The sequence below is a fragment of the Monodelphis domestica genome, chromosome 4 (assembly GCF_027887165.1).
Source record: "Monodelphis domestica isolate mMonDom1 chromosome 4, mMonDom1.pri, whole genome shotgun sequence".
Taxonomy (NCBI): domain Eukaryota; kingdom Metazoa; phylum Chordata; class Mammalia; order Didelphimorphia; family Didelphidae; genus Monodelphis; species Monodelphis domestica.
In genome coordinates, this window is record NC_077230.1 from 177,920,638 (window position 1) to 177,939,238 (window position 18,601).

Below are 18,601 nucleotides of genomic sequence, written 5' to 3' on the forward strand. Positions count from 1 at the left end.
CCCAACACCAGCAGGGTTGAAGGGAGAACAGGCTGGGGTGGGTGCTCTACTGGCTCACCAGCAGCTTCGTAAAGCACTGGCACTAAGAGTTAAGGTAACGAGGTCAGAGGTCACTTGGCTTCTCGGCACTAGCATGGTCGAGAGACTGCTTTAATTTAGGCAACTAGCCTTGCTGCAGGAAAATTAACTTGACTTCCCTTCAATTACTTTGTTTGGGATAGAAGGTTTGTTTGACACTTATGAATATGAACATTGTCCGTACTTGGTGCAACTATAATGGCAATGGTTATTATGCTTTAAGGGTCATTTCAGAATGAGCTTTTATTCGTGGGGGAAGAAAGGTGATGTTCTAGCATAGGAATATATCTCACCATCTGGACTTTAGGATTTGCTTGTTTCATGTACTATAAACTGTCACTTAATGTTAAGAAAGAGCTTGAGATTAATGCTCAAGCTTTGCTTTTGCTAGGAATTCTAATTTCTCCTGGATAGAATAATTGGATGTGGGCTATTACTGGAAGGTGTCTGAAGTTCTCCTGATCCCCAAATATTAAATTAGTATGAATTACCTTTCAATGCATTAGAGCTTAAATGAGCTCGGGTAGTGAAATATTTAAACTTAGTTATCTCTAAAACCCTCCAGGGCTATTTTCTTGTCCCTCTGTGAACTCACCTCATATTAGAACTAATGGGAATTATATGTAGGTAGCAAAGGGACAACAGTTAACGTGAAATATCCAGTTAGGTATTGTGAAGGGGAACAAGGATGATGGGGAAAATTTGTTTGCTCTTTATTAAGGGAAAAAATCCACAAAGTACATCTGAGGCCCATTTTCCCTACATAGTCTTGCTGATGCAAATTTTCATGAAAGATGTATGTTTCATATTGGTTCAACAGGTTGATGATCCCAACTGAAGGCACTCCCTGTAAAGGTACATCTGTGCCTCCTCGTCCTGTGTAAGATACACATCCTCTGTTTCCAGCCCTAGTCTCTTTGGTGAATTCTATGCTTGAGTCTCCAACTGCCTATTTGGATCTTGCCATCCATTCTCCATAGGGAATGCACTCCACATGCTGAGTCCTTTGACACTGGATATGGGGGACCTCCACAGGCTATCTGGTCACTAAGTGAGAAAGAAGAGAGACAAAACAGAAGACAGCCCTGATGCCCAAGCCAGAGTCATGGGATGCACCCATTGCTAGAGTGTGTGACATGAAAGACGAACCAGCAAAGAAGACTGAGAAGGAACATCTGTTCTTGCTGGGGAGAAAACTAAAAAAAGAACCCTGTTACTAGAAGGCATCCAAGAGCAGAGCATGGTGAACAGCTACATATTTTGCTGACAGATCAAACATTCAGAAAAGACCATTAAAAAGTGGAGGAATTCCATGGGGACTGGAACAACCTCCAGGAAGTGATGCAGAGCGAAAGGAGCAGAACCAGGAGAACATTGTACACAGAGATTGATACATTGTGGTACAATCGAAGGCAATGGACTTCTCCATTGGTGTCAATGCAATGTCCCTGAACAATCCACAGGGATCTAGGAGAAAAAAACACTATCCACAAGCAGAAGACAAAGGAGTAAAAACACCGAGGAAAGGCAACTGCTCAACTATAGGGGTTGAGGGAATAAGATTGAAGAGAGACTAAATGATCACCTTAATGCAGATACCAACAACATGGAAATGGGTTCGGATCAAGGACACATGTGACACCCAGTGGAATTGCATGTTGGCTATGGGGGGAAGGGGGAAGGGAGGAGGAAAAGAAAATGATCTTTGTTTCCAATGAATAATGTTTGGGAATGACCAAATAAAATAATCTTTAAATTAAAAAACAAGCCATTAAGCAAGTCAGGTGAAAGAAGCTCAGGTGAAAAGAGAAGCCTTTGCCATCTCCACTTTTCCCCACCTCCATGCCCTATAATTCTTCAACTTTACTTGTATTTACTTATCTAGGCCAAGATCATTTCCTCTCAGTAGAATGTAAGTCCCTTGAGGGGCAAGGATGGTTTTGAAGTTTTCTCTGTATCTCTGGCACTTAGTGCTTTGATCATAGTAAAGATTTAGTAATGTTTATTGAATTTGAACTGGATTCTGATGATTACAATTTGGTGATTTTGTGGAAACTGATAAAAGAAAATGGAAATATACATAAACTGATATATCCATATATATTCAGGTACATAGATGTGTATTATGTTCTGTTATTCATTAAATATCTGTTAAAATGTAAAAAAAGAAAAGAAAAGAAAAGAAAAGGCCATTAAATTCATAATTTAGAGACCACTGATAACTCTGGAGTTTTAATAGTTTTAATAGAGTAATGGGGCTGAGGGTCAGATTATAAAGTGGGGACAGGTGTGACAATTGCTTACAATGGCCAAGGAGAAGGTGAACAAAATAAAACAGGGAAGAATAAATAACTCCAGAACCTTTTTCTTTGGCTGGAATTACTTGTTTTGCTTCATTCAAGTAAAAGAGCTCTGACCCTATTTTATTAACTTTTTTCAACAAAAGAAACAGTGCATAAATATATTATGTTTCAATAGAGACAATGTGAACTATGATTATGGCTAAATCTCAAAATGTTATAATTTAGCTTATAGTGGAAAAAGATTTTGAATTTTATGTTCTTATTCCTGGTCTCCTAACTGTCCCTGATTGACCAGACTTTCTTAGAGTGGATACTTAGAAGTTTTTCTGTGCTTCAAAACAAAACAAAATAACCCCTTCCCCCAAATTTGCCTTCCAGGTCAATGGAAATGATATAAGGTAGAACCCTGTAGTCTGAGCCCAAGATTATTTTAGTTTTCTTGCCTGCAAAACTTAGCCAGACGCCTCAGTGGCTAACCTTGTTTAACAGGCTGGGGAAGTAATTAAGAAAGATTTGGTGCCTAAATTGTGGTAATGCAACTGAAAAAGTGTGTGTTGGAAAAACACCACTATGTTTTTTATAACTGCCAGCAGGTAACCAGTTACTGACTCTGTTCCTCAAGACTCAGAATTAATAAGCTGCTAAAATATCCACAAATAGATCATTTTTGGATTGTAAAAGCACAACCAGCTTCAAATTTAAGAACTCAAGCTTATCTGCTCATAACTAGGCTTGGCAAATACTTCTTTATTTTCCCTAAAGGGCAACAAATGAAAGGCATGGAGCCAAATTCTTGAATTTTATAATTCTGAGCACCAAGTTAGCCCAATTCAAAGACCAGAGAAAGAAGATAAAGAGAATGCTAGGTACTGCATCTCAAAGAACTACAGTCAAGTTTGTTTCTTTGCTCTCCTAATTGAGTCATCAAAGGAATCTGGTGCAGAAGGATATCACCTTGACTGATTGCCTCTTATTCCATATGCTGGGTGAGTAAGGACAGATAGGTGTGGTTTGAGATTGGGAGACTGGCATAGGTGAGCACACTAGTCGATATGCTGACAAACATAAACACCTACTTGTTTTGTATTCCAGGCATCAAAACACATTTAATGGATGACTGAAAAATTGGAAGTGGGTGAAAATAAGCATAGACATAGAACTTCTACTACAGAGGATCCCTAAAACACTCTAAAGTTTCCATCTACTAGCATGTGAGAGCTTGCCTAAATCTGGACTTGAATGCTTGAATATGCTCTGAGATTGCAAAGAAAGCAACTTCATTGGAGGATTGAGCCTACTAATAAGATGATTTAAGGGTTATAATTTCCAGCAGCTCATAAAATTTGCTTTGTGAGCAGCAGGAGTTGGCAATTATGGTTTCTTTGTGTTCAAATTCTACTAGGGATTGACCACAGTGAAACAGAACGAAGCCAACAAAGCTTTGTCACAGCTGAGTCTGCAACCAAATAGACCAAAATAGAGAAATTTGGTCATGCAGCCTTGAGAAAGTAGTCTATTGATACATATATTCCCTTCTTCAAACTTCTTGCAGACTTTTCCTGGGCCTGTCTTAGGCATTCCACTCAGCGACCCCATCTCCCAATCTCATTGATCTAGCTTCCCATTACGTTTCGAGTTCTTTTAAAGAAGGCCTAGGGCTGAAATCTGCCTCTGTGTCGCTAGGCCTTCACATGGGGCTCTGCACATAGCAGGTACTTAAATGTTTGATGAACTGAAGGTATGGCATGGAGGGGATATTTTTGGCTTGGCTGGAGTTCAAAGCCCCACTGTGGCAATGGCCATTATTCAATGGATTACAGCTGGAGAGTCTGGGATCAAACACTGACTTTCCTACTTTACCTTTGTGTTTGTAAAACTAGTCATTTAAGGTCTTTGGGCCTCAGTTTCCTCATCTGTAAATGAGGGCAAGGTATCAAACTCTCGTTCCTGAAGCAGATTAAACTGTCCTTGGGAAATGTTAAAATAAATTAAACAAAAGTACTATACATCACAGCTAATGTGAATTTGCAGTTTTCTGGCTGATAAGGATCCATTTCTATTTGAGTCTGACACTGCATTCTAAGGTATCCTTTCAGAGTGAACCAACAGGAAGCCCACACCTGCCTCTCAGACACTCCCAAGTGTCCTCTGAGTTAGACTAAAATGCAATTAGAAAATAATTTTAAAAACATATCAAAATACAATAAAACATTGACAATGTTACATTTTAAACCCAAGCCACTACACGGGCCATTAAGGGATACTTGTATATGGATTGTGTCTCTCCCTATCCCACCCCACCTTGCCACCCTATTTGAGCCTGACACAACTGCTGCATCACCTTAAGCAACTTCATTTTTATTTTCCTGAACCTTGGTTTTCTCCTCTATAAAATGGGGACAAACAATACTTGTACTCTTTACCTCACAGAGTTATGGCATGGGAAGTGTTTTATAACACTCAAAGCACTAAGCAAATGTGAGCTATTAATACTATCAAACAGTAATCATCATGACGATTCCATTATATTCTAATCTAGTTAACATTTTTAAGGGAACTATGTTCTACAACTCATCAACAAACTGAGTCAGACATTCCAAGTCTCATCTCTGCCACTTTTTACCAGCTGTTCCTAATGCCTGGCATGCCCTCCCTCTCTGACACAATCTCTCTCTTCCTTCAAGGTGGAGTTTGAGTATCACCTTCTACATCAAAGGTTCCTCATAATTTTGAGCCTTTGGACCCCTTTGCAGTCTGGTAAAGCCTATGAATGGATCTCTTCTCAAAATAATGTTTTCTTAAATATGTTAAAAATACATAGATTTAGAAAAGAAATTACTTGAAAAAACTATATTATACATAAATTTTAAAGTATGTATATTTTAAAACTAAATACACATACATACATAATGAAACATTTTTTAAAAGTTGACTGACTCCTCTGTTTCACATGGAGCTGTTGCTGATCTTCTCAACTGATGCTACCCAGCTTTTGAGACTATCTTGTATTTAATGACTGTGCATTTCTATTTATTTTCCTTAGACTTATTCTGAGTAGACTTCTATTTATTTGTTGTCTCCTCCATTAAAATGTTGGCTCCGTAGGGGTGGGGATTGTTTCAGTCTTTGCATCTGTTTACCACATACTGAGCACAATGCCTGGCATTCAGTAGGCTCTTAATAATTATTGATTGATTTGACTGATAGTAGCAGTAGCAGAAGCAGCAGAAATAATAGTTATCATGATGCTGGCTGACATTTGTATGGTCCCCTAAGGACCACAATGTACTCTATATTCATTATTCCATTTGAGCCTCTTAGAAATCATAAATAAACAATAATGATAATGTTCATTAGAAAACTCAAGTTTTGTGAGTTATACAACAGAAATGATTCATTATCCCAGAATTCAGAATCAAGTTCAATCAGGGAAATTATAGGTATTATGTTGTGTTTTAAAAGAATGATACAGAAGCACCTTTTTTGGAAAATGTCAATTATTGTTCGTGTGTTGAAAAATTCCACTCAATTCCAAAACTCAGATGCAAGATATAAATTCTATCCCCAATTGTGCCAAATTGTGTGCAGGTGGTTTTCTCTCCTTTTAACAAAGGGGGGGGACCAAAGCCAAGCAGCTGAGCAGGTAGTATGAGACAGGCACACAACAAAAAGACACTATAGGTTCTGGCTCTCCTTTGTATTCCTGTTTCTGATTCAAGGCAACTCTAATTCCTAGAAAAATATGATGTCCTTTTACATTTTTTCTTCCCATTTACTACCTGGGCTTTGTATATTTCTGGTGATAGATCTCTGTCTGTGTCTGTCTGTCTGTCTGTCTGTCTGTCTCTGTCTTCCCCCTCCCCCCCAATGTCTTTGACTGTCTCTCACTTAGATACACTCATGTAGTTGACTTTCTATTTATATCCTTTCTTTTGAATAGTTTAATACTACAAGGATTTCATCAAATTTTTTGTTTTCTTCTAACACAGATTATAACCCCTCCATGCTTTAGTGTTTGGTTTCATGTGTTGCGAAGGTAAAACAAAACAAAACAAAACAAAAAACTGATCCCTTAGGATCCCAGCCCTAGTTATGAACCTCTTAGAACTTAGCTAGGCAAATCCATAGGAAATGGTCATATGGTCCATCCCTGGGCCCATACCCCAAACTCTCCCAATTTAGGAAGATCTGTTTAGATTGTGCTGATATCATTTAAAAAATTAAACCCTTACTTTCCATCTTAGAATCAATACAGTATATTGATTCTAAGGCAGCAGAGCAGTAAGGGCTAGGCATTGGGGGTTAAAATCTGAGGCCAGATTTGAATCCAGGCTCTCCATCCACTGAGTCACCTGGCTGCCCCCTGCTGATGTAGTTTTAAAGAACTCAGGGTCACTACCACAACATATAAGAAGGTAATGTTTTGTGTCTACTCAATTATTCAATAGAATGACTGAAAAGAACTCTCTAAAAATTAATTATCCCACTCCCAACCAAAATACATGCTTTGAAATTTTCACAACAAAAAACTTATAATTTGAATGGATCCTCAATTTATCTACAACTTCTCTGCATCAACAAAATTAGAAGTTCACCCTTATGAATCTGCAAAATTAGAAGGAATGATACTCATAGGAGCACAGCTTTCATCCTGGAAGGGTCTTAAGAACTCATCTTGTTTTCATTTTACAGATGAGGAAACTGACCTGATGCGCTTTGTCCTAGGTAAGACAGCCACAAAGTATCTGTGGCAGACACTGGACAACAAACTCCAGCCTTCCAACTCCAGAGCCAAGGTTTTCCTGAATTAAAGTTTAAATATTTCTTCTGGCACTCACTTTCAATGGCTCTCACTGTATGTTTTCCTCTTATCTGAGGTTCACAAACACTTCTGTAAAGTTGTAAATAAGGGGAAATAGAATCTTGGGAAATGAGAAACAGGACACCACAGCTGGCATCTTCAGAAGCAATCCTTAGAAAAGAGAAAAAAATCCTCCAAGATTTGGCTCATGCTGCCAGGAAAAATATTCCCAAGTTGGCTCCTATAAAGAGAATGGAGCAAAGCAGAGATGCCTCTCCTCCCCAGGCACCTGAAATGCCTCACCCATCCCAAGGTGGACAGCTCCTGAGCCCAAGGCACTGGCCATATCTTTACTAAGTATAAGCAGGGCTGAAAATACCACAGCACTCGGGACACACAGATGGGTTTTCCAATATCTGGAAAGATGACCCACACGAGCATGAAAGCTCCCATCGAGGCTGGGTTTGGCAGAGCAGCTCAGGGGATGAGAGCCCACCTCCAAATCTCCTCACTAGAAAGGAAGGCCCCAGGCCACAAGGCAGGTTCCCTCTTCTCCAAGTCTTCTACACACCACAGACTGCAATAATTGCTGACTATTGCTAAGTTGGACACAGTACCTAGCCCCATGGTCTCCACATTCCTCAGAATGTGGGTTTCAGTTTGCAGCCTGCCTGGGAAGGAATATACCTGGACTATTAAATAAAAAATAGGTATACAGTATTTGCCTCAAATGTTCCCAATTCCTGAATAACAATAGCAAGTCACTTTTTTTGTTTTTTGTTTTTTTTTAACCCTTATCTTCTGTCTTAGAATCAATTATAGATTGGTTCCAAGGCAGAGGGATTGGGCCAGGCAACTGGGGTTAAATGACTTGCTCAGGGCGTCTAAGGCCAGATTAGGAGATGCAAATTTCTATCAATAAGACTGTGCAGTCCCAACTTTAGAGACTGACCTTAAGACAATCATGTGACTCTGGGGGCAAGTCACAAAAATAAAACACCCCCAAACAAAAAAACACAACCTAGTATCCTCTATGTAACACACACACACACACACACACACACACACACACACACACACACACACACACACGTGTCTGCCTTAAAGAGTAAACAGGCAGCTTTGAAGGCAGAAGAGACCAAGTATGACAGCAAAGCAAAGCAAATCCACCAGTTTCCTTTTCAGATATAATATACAATTCAGAAGAGTCGAAGACATAAAAACTGCTTCAAAAGCCTATGCCAAGCAATAATTGATCCAGGAAAAACTATCCTTCCAACCAACTAAATTTCCTCTCTGGCATGCAGTGAGAAGCAGGCAAGGTATATAAAAGGTCCCCTTCCTAAAAACCAAGGCTTCTTCTTATATAATTATAATGACCAAGGGCAGCCTCAGAAAAGAGCTGATAATGGCCAACATTTATATAGCACTTTAAGCTTGCAAAGTGCTTTTCAAGTATTATCTCATTTCCTCTTCTCCACAATCCTGGGACTTATATACTATTGTTATTTCCATTTTTACATTTGAAGAGACTAAGACCAAATGAGATTAAATGGCTGGGTTATTCAGCTAGCAAATGTCTGAGGCTGGATCCGGATTCAAGTCTTCCTGACTCCAGAGCTCTATAATACACTTTGCTACCTAGTTGACTCATTTATCTTCCCTCCCCCTTCTTTGTAGATTTGGGAAACAATGGCTATGGGGATACTCTTGGGCAAGGATATGTCTTGGCTGCTTTTACAAAATTATCCTCCCCCCTTTACCTTTTAAATTCTTTATCACAAGGGATAGCTTACTCAAATTCAGGGCAAAGGAGAGATGATGCATTCAGAAACGAACATCATGTAAAAAATAACTGAGTCCAGTAAAATAAGGAGAACTAGCATTAATATAGTACCTACTTTGTGGCAGGCTCTGTGTTATGTGCTTTACAGATATGACTTCATTTGGTCACTCACTATAACAACCATGGGACAGAACTGCTATTATATCCATTTTACAGCTGAGGAAACAGAGAGAGGTCAAGTGAAGCATCTAGGGCCACATAGGTCAGAAAATTTAAAAAATGAGATTAAAATAAAAAAAACCCACAAAGAGTCTTATAAAACTTCATAGTTATGGAAAATGCAACAGATATGGAAAATGCAACAATATCTGTATCTCTCAAAGTGCCTCACAGAGTACAGGGACCATATTAAATTAATAAGTGAACAAGCCTTTATTAAGAGTCTCTTATACTCCCAAGCATTCTGGTGGTCAATAAATGCTGATCAAAGCATTTTGTAGCTGGATGGATCCTCCTGGTTTCATAAAGAATCTGAGGTTAGCCCAGGGAGGCCTGGGGACCTGCCACCTCTGAGAGTCCAGCTGAGGGCTGCTCAACCCAAGCTCCATGCTCCTTCCACCATTCTGCCCTGATGAAAAGAACTGGTTTATTGTCTCTGCAAGTAACAGCAACATGCCCTAAAGCCATAAAGACTCAGTGTACTAGTCTAATGAGCCAAAAGCAAATGACTTTAAAAAGGAATTTTATAAGTCAATCCAGGGCCACAGTAAACGGCCTACCGTCTATTTCTAAATTTCCACTGTTTGCTGGAAATGTTCAAGAACTCAAAATAATTACAACCATGTTGATACCTGCCATGAATCAAGCATGTATTAAGTGCCTACTACTTGCCAGGCACAGAGGGCTATCATGGGGTTAAAAGGCAGTGGTGTGACTTTGAAGGTCTACTGCCAACTGGCTTTCACCCTCTATTTTCACCCCAAACCTCTCTACAGTAACTTTCCTTGCTGACTGCAGCTAGGAGAGAACAATCTGGCTGGGCCGGCCAAGAAGCTGTCTCTTGGAAGAATATTCAAAGACGGCTCTGTCTGCCATACCTTGCTAGGCAGCTCGCAGGATTTATTAAAAGGAGCAGAAAGACTCTTATGTTTCATAGAGCCTTTGCAGAAGTTGGGATGATGGTTTCCTTTGACACATTAGAGAGAGGCAGAATTTCTGCATGCTTCAGCTGAAAAGGGGAATGCCATTTATCAGCTTCATTCAATCAGAAAGCAAACCTTTCACCAAAGCAGGGTTAAGCAAACTAATCTCCTTCCTTAGCCTTTCCTATTCGGTCAACCAAGGAATTTTAGAACTTGTCTAGTGCCATTTCTAAGTCAAGACAGAACCAGACACAATAGGCATGTTTTTACATTCTGTCCTATCTACCAGTTTTTTAACCCTTGAAGTTAAGTTCAAATTCTTTAGCCAACAGTCACTCAGGAGGGCTCACCAATTTTTATCATTTCCCAATTATGCAAAGCAAAAAATCTTCCTAGAAGGTACCTCTAAATAAGTGCAATGACAGTTGGCTTATTACTTGAGTCTATAAGCATTGCATTTAATTTTTGTTCTACTCTGTCTTTGCACAAAGGCAATCATTTCATGTCCCTATCAGTCTTCTTCTTCAATTCAAATTCTATTTTATGAAGAGGTGGAAACCAAAAGAAGGTTACCCTGGAGCTAGGTATTGAAGATTTTGTGAAATCTCCATTTGTTGCTGTTTCAGTAAAAGTTGTAACATTCACTGGTCCGTAGCATACAGTTTTTTTAACCCTGCTATTGCTTTTTTTTTTTCAGGAATTTTTCAGTGTCATAAAAACTTACTTCAAGAAAAAAAAACAGAAAACTAGGAGATTTTTAAAAAGTAAATCAAAGAATTTGATGAGATAATTGGGGAAAATCGAATACCTCAAAAGCCCATTTGAAATTCTATTTGTAATATTCTCTTTTCTTTCTTGTCCAATCTCTGAGAAACCAGAATACACATTTGAAAATATAACTTGAACTTTGCAAGCCTTTAAAGCAACTGATTTTGTGGTACTGTCTGAGATTCCTGTCTAAGAATTTTTTGTTCTTATGCAATTGAAAATTATCTTTTTCCAAGACATTTGATTCATTTCAAAAACATAATCTTCTCACCCTTATAATACCTAATTGCTGATCAGATGATAAAACCAGATATACCATCTACTATAATAAAAATATGAATAAGGACAAACTTTCTTGTCATGTGTGACAGAAGACTATATCACTGTGATAACCCAATTTTAAATTACTTAAATTCATATCACCACATAATGAATATATGCAGACACCTAGTTATAGTCTCAAATACTACACATAAGAATATTACTATTCTAAGAAAATAAGTAAAGAGCAAACAACTTTAGGAGAATAGAAAGGAATGAACAATGAAGAAATGGAGAGAATCTATAGATGTACATTATATTTTAAAAAATATATGTGCATATACACATTATTAGTTATTAGCTAAACAGGAACAATGAAGGTAAATTGAATTGACAAAAGTATCTGAAATGAAATCATATGTAGGAAACATAAAACTCAGAACTTTTACCACTCATCTCTTGCTTTCATCATGTATTCCAACTCAAAGTTGGTAGCAACAATTCAGATCCCGAGACAATTTAATCTTCAAAAACATTCTTTTCAGGTAAGAGAAAGGGTAATTTTTAAAAAGAGATATAGATTATTATTTTAAATCTCAATTCATTTTTTCCCAAGGTTTTTTCTTCTTTCTTCTGAATAGATAGTATTTTACCTTTTCCAATAGACTGATGATTTTAACTTAAAGAACTCTGAATCAAAGTTCAAAGTACAAACTTAAGTTGAATTGGTTCGTTTTCTTGGACCTCAACTAGAAACCAATTAGAGAGCAAAAAAGAAACCCACAGGATTCCATAACGGTTAGGTAGCAGAATGAAGTGTGACACATAGTGCGTTAACTTCTGGAGGGGCAAAATCAATACATTTGCAGAAGGAATCAAATGTATAAACGGTCTGTAGAGTATGTACTCTAATGCCCACAAGAACTTGAAGAATAATGTCACTAATTGAAATGTTGAGGAAATTGATAGCTTCTGTATATTGTTTTTTAATGATATAATTTGGGTCATGGCTATGGTTCATCAGATGCTGAGTCATCCCCAATTACAGTTGTTTATATAAGAAAAGAAAAGATGCTCTACAAGAAATTGTTTCATGACATGATCTCTAGAAAATCACTGAGGTGAATGAATAGTGGAGACCAAACATGCATTTATATCCATACATGCACAAGATGAAACACCACTTATCCAGCACAGCCAAGGAATAAGGTTTCCACATGTCACTTTTTCAGATAACGGAAGCTTACCCCAGTAAGCACTTCTCTGCCACCTTAAACCAAGGATATGGAACAGAATTTACCCTTGTCTTGATGACTCATGGTTATCATTATGAACACATTCACTGTTTTATGCGATAATATTGCCCTCAAGGGCTACTGAGCAAAACAGAGATATTAGCCTGTGCATTAAAGTCCCCAGATGATTATGCTTTTAAAGATCTTGCCATTTATAGATGGTTCTTCTGCCTACTCCAGGCTGTTGTCTATCATTCCTTGATGCTGTCAGGATGCCTTTTTCTACCTTGCCTTTTAATTTGCTGCTTCTCACCTGTGGTGGGTTAGGAAACTGGAAAGGCAACCTTGTTATAATTGTGTTTAAAATAAGAGTAAAATAAATGCTGAGGGAGCTCTGTGATGAATAATGTTTCGGCTTTAGTAAATGGACTTTGGAATGTTTGTTTTTGCAGTGATCTATGTTACTTATTCCTGGGTTTCTGGCAGTTTTGGCAAGGTGAGAGGATTGTTTAAATGACTTGTGGATAAGCAAGATATTAGTGTACATTAAAAATTACTTTCTTATTTTTTAGAAATATAAAGGAAACACATCCCAAGATATATTCCTACTACATACAAAGTAAAAATTCAAGCAGAATTAAGAAGCTTCTATATGAAGCAAGAATCATTCCCTTATGAAAACATTTTTCTAAGCACTTCTACATTTGGCATATCAACAGACAAAGATAATACTGCATACTAAAAAGTGATTTACCTATAACTACATCATGACCATCAACCAGGCCTGCAGAGAACAGCTCCTGAGAAACGCCATCTGCCGTGTCTGTCCAAATGTGAAATGAATATGTATCAGCCATAAAATAAAAATCAATAATCCAGTGAAATCTAAAAATACATATACTTTTTGATACCCAACTCTGCCTACATATGCTTTTAATTAAATTTCAAAGTCTACTTTAAGAAGAAAATCCAAAGGGACACCATGATAAATTTTTATCAGCTATAATTAGCATCTTGCCCATCGATTCAGTAGATGCTACATGAAATTATTACTTCATTCTTGGTAAACCAAGAAATTTTTCTTCTCTATTGCCTGAATTATTCACTAAATGCACTTTGGCTTATTGTGTCATAACTGCTCCTGGTGGCACTGTTCTTCTTTCTTACCAAGGTTAATACCAGTAATCTTTCAATCCAACTCAATCTTTAGTAACTAGTGAATCGAGATTTAAGATAAAGGTGGAATTACTAGTATCTGATACATCACAGATTTGGCACAAATACTTGAGAGACTCCCAGAATGAGCCTTTTAAATTTGTCCTATTAAAGAATTATTTATCTTGATACTGATCATTTGAAAGTAACAGATATACATTTTCTTACAAAACACAATAGGATAAAATAATTAAGCCTCTGGTGATGTCTGTAGTTAGCAACTTTCTTATAATGAGGGACCTGAAAGAGTTGGCAAGAAAAGAACATAAGTGATCCAGCTTTAATAAACATTACATTCCTGGGGATGCCAAGATGGCATACCTTAGAAACCAATAAATATGATCCACTTCGAATAAATGTACAATTTTCCTACAAAGTGGAACCAACCAAAGTTGGACCCTGCTGGAGTTGGAGAGTTAGAGAGGAAGAAGAAAGAACAGGGAAAAAGAAGACCTCAGGTCTAAGAGGCAGAGGGAACTACTAGTGAGGAAACACCTTTTACTAAGGCAAAGCAATCAATATTTATTAAGTACATACTATGGGACAGCATTGTGCTAAGCACTGGAGAAAGCAGCTAATTCTCTGCAACTTATAGTCTTAGGGATTTTCCTAGGACACAGAGAGGTTAGGGGACTTCTCCAGAATGACAAAGCCTGTATGTATCAGAGGTGGAACTTGAACTCAAGTCTTCCTGACTCTGAATCTGGCTCTCTAACCCCCATGCCATAGTCCTTCTCAGAGGCACAAATAAGACATTTCCCTTCATGGAGATTAGTCTATTACCTGCTCATATAAATCATCCCAACGAGTAACATTTCTGGGCTCAAAAGGCTCCAATTACACTACCTGATCTAGTCTATATTACACTATTTTCCCCTGCATCCAGAACTACAACTAACCAAGCAGAGGGACGAATACCAGAGCAGGCAGAGATCACTTGTGAGGAGGTCGCAATGTCAGCATCTTCCTGGACTCCAGAGATATCAGGCGCCTCCAACAAAGCCTGGGCTATATCATGCTGGGATGTCATCGTATGTATGGATATGCTTGTGTATATACATATGGTGTGAAGGCAGGGGAAAAGAATGTGATTTTTTAAAATATTCGGTATTAGAGGGTCATCCAGGATACTTAAAATTTTAGAAATCTGTCTGTGAAAGGAATTAGGTTGTTAATTAGTGGATTGAGTACCAGGCCTAGAGATAAGAGGCACTGGATTCATATCTGACCTCAGATACTTCTTAGTGGTATGACCCTGGGCAAGTCATTTAAAACTCCACTACCTGCCCCTTACCACTCTTCTGCCTTGGACCCAATGCACAGTACTGATTCTAAGATAGAAAGTTAAGATTAAAAAAAAAAACCTTGTCTTCCCACTCTAATACCTCTTCCCCACTACCTACCCAATTTTCATAATTGGTTGTTTCAAAAAGTAGTTTTAATATGTATTTCATAAACCTTCTGCTTACAAAATTGACAATCACCTGACATTTTGTTCATTTCTTTTTTGGATGTAGAAGGAAAAGACTGAAACAAAGTTTTTGTTGTTTTTTTAATCTGGGATCTATGAATTTATTTTGTTTTATAATATTTTGATAGTTATTTCAATAGAATTGATTTTCTAGGTAATCCTACATATTTTATTATATTCATTTAAAAATATTCTGAAAAGAGGTCCACAGGCCTTGCCAGTATGCTCAAGGGTTCTATGACACTCAAAAAAGAACCTCTGGACTAAAACACTGCAAGAGGAGATCCACCAGAGCATGAGATGTTCAAAGAGGATTTATTCCTCAGAATATACCTAATAGTATATAAATAAAATAATACCTAATAATAATAACCTATGAAACAGTAGCAAAAAATCTAAGGCACCATGATCAAGAAAATCTAGAGGGTGCAACAGAAAATACCACCTTCTCATTTTTATGTCTTTTCTCCCGAATCCCTGCACCTGTCACATGTCACAATGTCTTGCACATAGTGGGTGCTCAATAAATGTTTGTTGTCTAGCTTAAAAGCACATTGGTTCATTACCTCAGTCATCCTTGAAGTTATACTGAGATTTTACAGCACAAAAAGGTTGAAAGATGGGATATTTTAACAGAGCAAAAACGAGGGCTAGTCTGAAGTGTAGCCAAAGCGACTGATATGCATAAATGTCTGTGAATATCAGCACTGCTAAGCACTGAGGGAGTCCTATTAAAATTTTTGAAAATGACAGGCTGGCTGCCTGTATAGGGCACTCCTCTGTGTTTTTGTGTGTTTGTGACCATGATTCTGTGAAAATACTGCTTATCCTCCCATCAGATATCAACGATGAGATATGGCAAAATAATCCTTTGAAATACAGGTGAGAATGAAGTGATTCTTAGTGTGCTGATGAATTCTGGCTTTAAAAGTATGGTAAAAAAATGATGCATGTCAAGACATAAACCTGCCCCAGCCTAGGAACAGAGACCCCAAGACCCCAAGTGACTCTAGAGGGGGGAAACAGATGGTCCCTAGCTGAGGAGGAAAGGTTAGCTTAGACAAAACCAGAGGCAGATGTCTCTGGGAACAAAAACTGGAGCATCAAGAGAGTTTAGGGAGAATAGCCTTGGAATAAAAAGATCAGTAACAGCCTACCTGATTGGGCAGCAAAACCTAGAATCTAGTTCTTCATCAAAGTTTAAACCAGCTGAAATATGTGATTTGTAGAATTTACTTTGGGGAAGAAGTTAGAAGGGAGAAGAAAGTAGGATGTGGTAGAGTGCTGTTTGTGGGGTCAGAAAGGCCTGGGCTTTGAATCCTAGTTGTGACCAGTAGCAATCCTGAACTTAACCTCAATGAGTGGCAGTTTTCTCATCTGTAAAATGGGGATTTTAATAACATCTACCTTACAGGGTTACTGCATATGAAGCCCATATAAATGAAAGCTGTTATTGGTAAGAGAGATATAGAGCAAGGTAAAAGAACAAATAAACTTCTGAATTCAGAGCATGAAGGTTTTTCAGAAAATACCCAAGTATAAAAAAAATGGGAGAAAATAGCCTTGGGAGTATAAGGAATACTTTTCTGCCCTTGTTAGTAGCCAGGGAATTGAGGAGTACGGTTAGGCAGAAAAGGTCCCAGTCGAGGGTGAGATATCCTAAGTCAATGAAACTGAAAACTGAAAACTACTTAGAGAAGGCTCCTGCCTCAACTTTATGATCTTGTAGGGCTGAGAAGGGCAGCTCTGGCCAGTCAGGCCACAGCAAGGAAATTGGAACTATGCTCACATTACAACCACAATAGAACAGAAGAAATTTAGGCAGGAAAGAGCTAAGGAGAATGGTGTACTTTTCTACAGGTAGAAGACCAGCACTGAGTGAGCCCTCTAAATTTGTTAACCTTTTCATCTGTTACTTCTCTCTAACACCAAAATATGTTTCCCTGTAGTGCTTCATAATCTTTTAAATCACCTATAAGATCAATGTGCTGTCTTGGGATAGGGTAACAGGGGCTTGTTATTGTTTCCTTGCATAGAATTTAGGGCACCCTGGAAATCTAGGAGTAAAAGCAGAGGCTTGGAACCAGAAGGAGGCACTGAAGACACAAGATGCAGGCTCAGATGCTAGCAATAACAACAGCAAATGAGGTCAGCTGCATGCCATGATACTCATGAGGGATCATAGTTATCACTTTAGAGCTGGAAAGGATCTTGGAGGTGGGTGTTTCGACGTGATTTTCTTTTGTAGGTTACTGCTCATGACTATAGTCTAGGAGAATCATTTGTGAGTATGTGTGTAGATTTCCCTAAAGTAGAAGACAGAATCTTCTAATGTTTGCTTTATATTTGTCAACTGTATTTTCCTTTGGCCTAGATCTGGTATTCTACTAGTTAACTGCCAGTGAGGAAACTCCCTCTGTTAATGCAGATCATCAGCAATTCTTTCAGCAACTAATCATCTAGGAGGTAGAGGCCTGAGAGAATGAAAGGTAGAGGGTCCAGAGTCCTAGGCAGGAAGTGTCAGAAGTAGAACTTCCAGATTCCACTGACATACTCTGCTCACTATGCCATGATGACTGTCTTAATGAATATGGACTTGCCAATAGGTAAATTATTCTTGTGTTCAATGCAGAAAAATATCTGAAATGGTGGAATAGGCTACAAACAATTTCAAATTTGCTGTATTTTTATTGGAGGATAGATTCATTGTGCCTCGGTTAGTTATTAGCCAATTACAGCATTGTCCAGTAAATGCTGCATGACAGCAGGTCTAGAATATTGTCTGGCAACTGAGAGCAGAGAACTTTGATGAAAAAGTGGCAACTGATGTTGCCAAAGAAGCACAACTGGTGCAAAAATAGGAATACATTTCTTTGTTGCCAGTAAAATTACAATTGACTTTTATTATGTTCATCTTTAATCCTTCAGATAAAATGAAACAAGATAAAAATACCAAATGAAGTCCTTACTTGGTATTCTTTCAACATTAATATTTTGCTGCAAGGTTTTATCCACATTGACTGGTCAATATTCTTGCTTCAAATTTTGCTGAAAATTGTTAAGTCCCCTGGCATCATTAAGGGGCTACTTCCAACTTTAGACATTAATTGTAATATCAGTCACAGAGGCTAATATTACTCTCCAGAGATAAGAACTGTAACTTTGGCTTAAGACTGTAAGTGACTAAGAATTAAAACTCTAGCCAAAACTATCATGGTGGTTGTAAATCTATGGAAATGATAGTGGTTTGTTAAGCTATGTTGGGGGTAGTGGGGGATGAATGACCAACTGGGAAAGAATGCCTGGAATTCAATTTCCTCTCCATCAATCTCTTTAGAGGACTTCTTTTACTGAAATGACAAGTGTGCATGGCATGAAGTCTTTTGTGTCTTCTGAACCTCACTGGCCATATTTATCTTTTGTTGTTTTTCTCTAATATCAGAGGTAGACTTCCTCTGGGTGAATTGAACATCTTCTCCTCAAAGTTCAATCTCATTCTCTCTCAGTATGTAATTTCATCAAAGATGTCCCTTCTCTTATC

The 18,601-nt window shown here is 38.1% G+C and overlaps 1 protein-coding gene across 3 annotated transcripts in view; it reads right to left on the reverse strand.

The window, feature by feature from the left end:
• Positions 1-18,601, reverse strand: part of STK39 (serine/threonine kinase 39) — a 364,512-nt gene that overhangs the window by 36,506 nt on the left and 309,405 nt on the right. For all 3 annotated transcript variants that reach the window (XM_001367443.4, XM_007494315.3, XM_007494318.3), the window contains one exon: positions 13,129-13,197. In XM_001367443.4, coding sequence (XP_001367480.2) covers positions 13,129-13,197 — 69 coding nt within the window. The remainder of the gene's footprint in view (positions 1-13,128; positions 13,198-18,601) is intronic.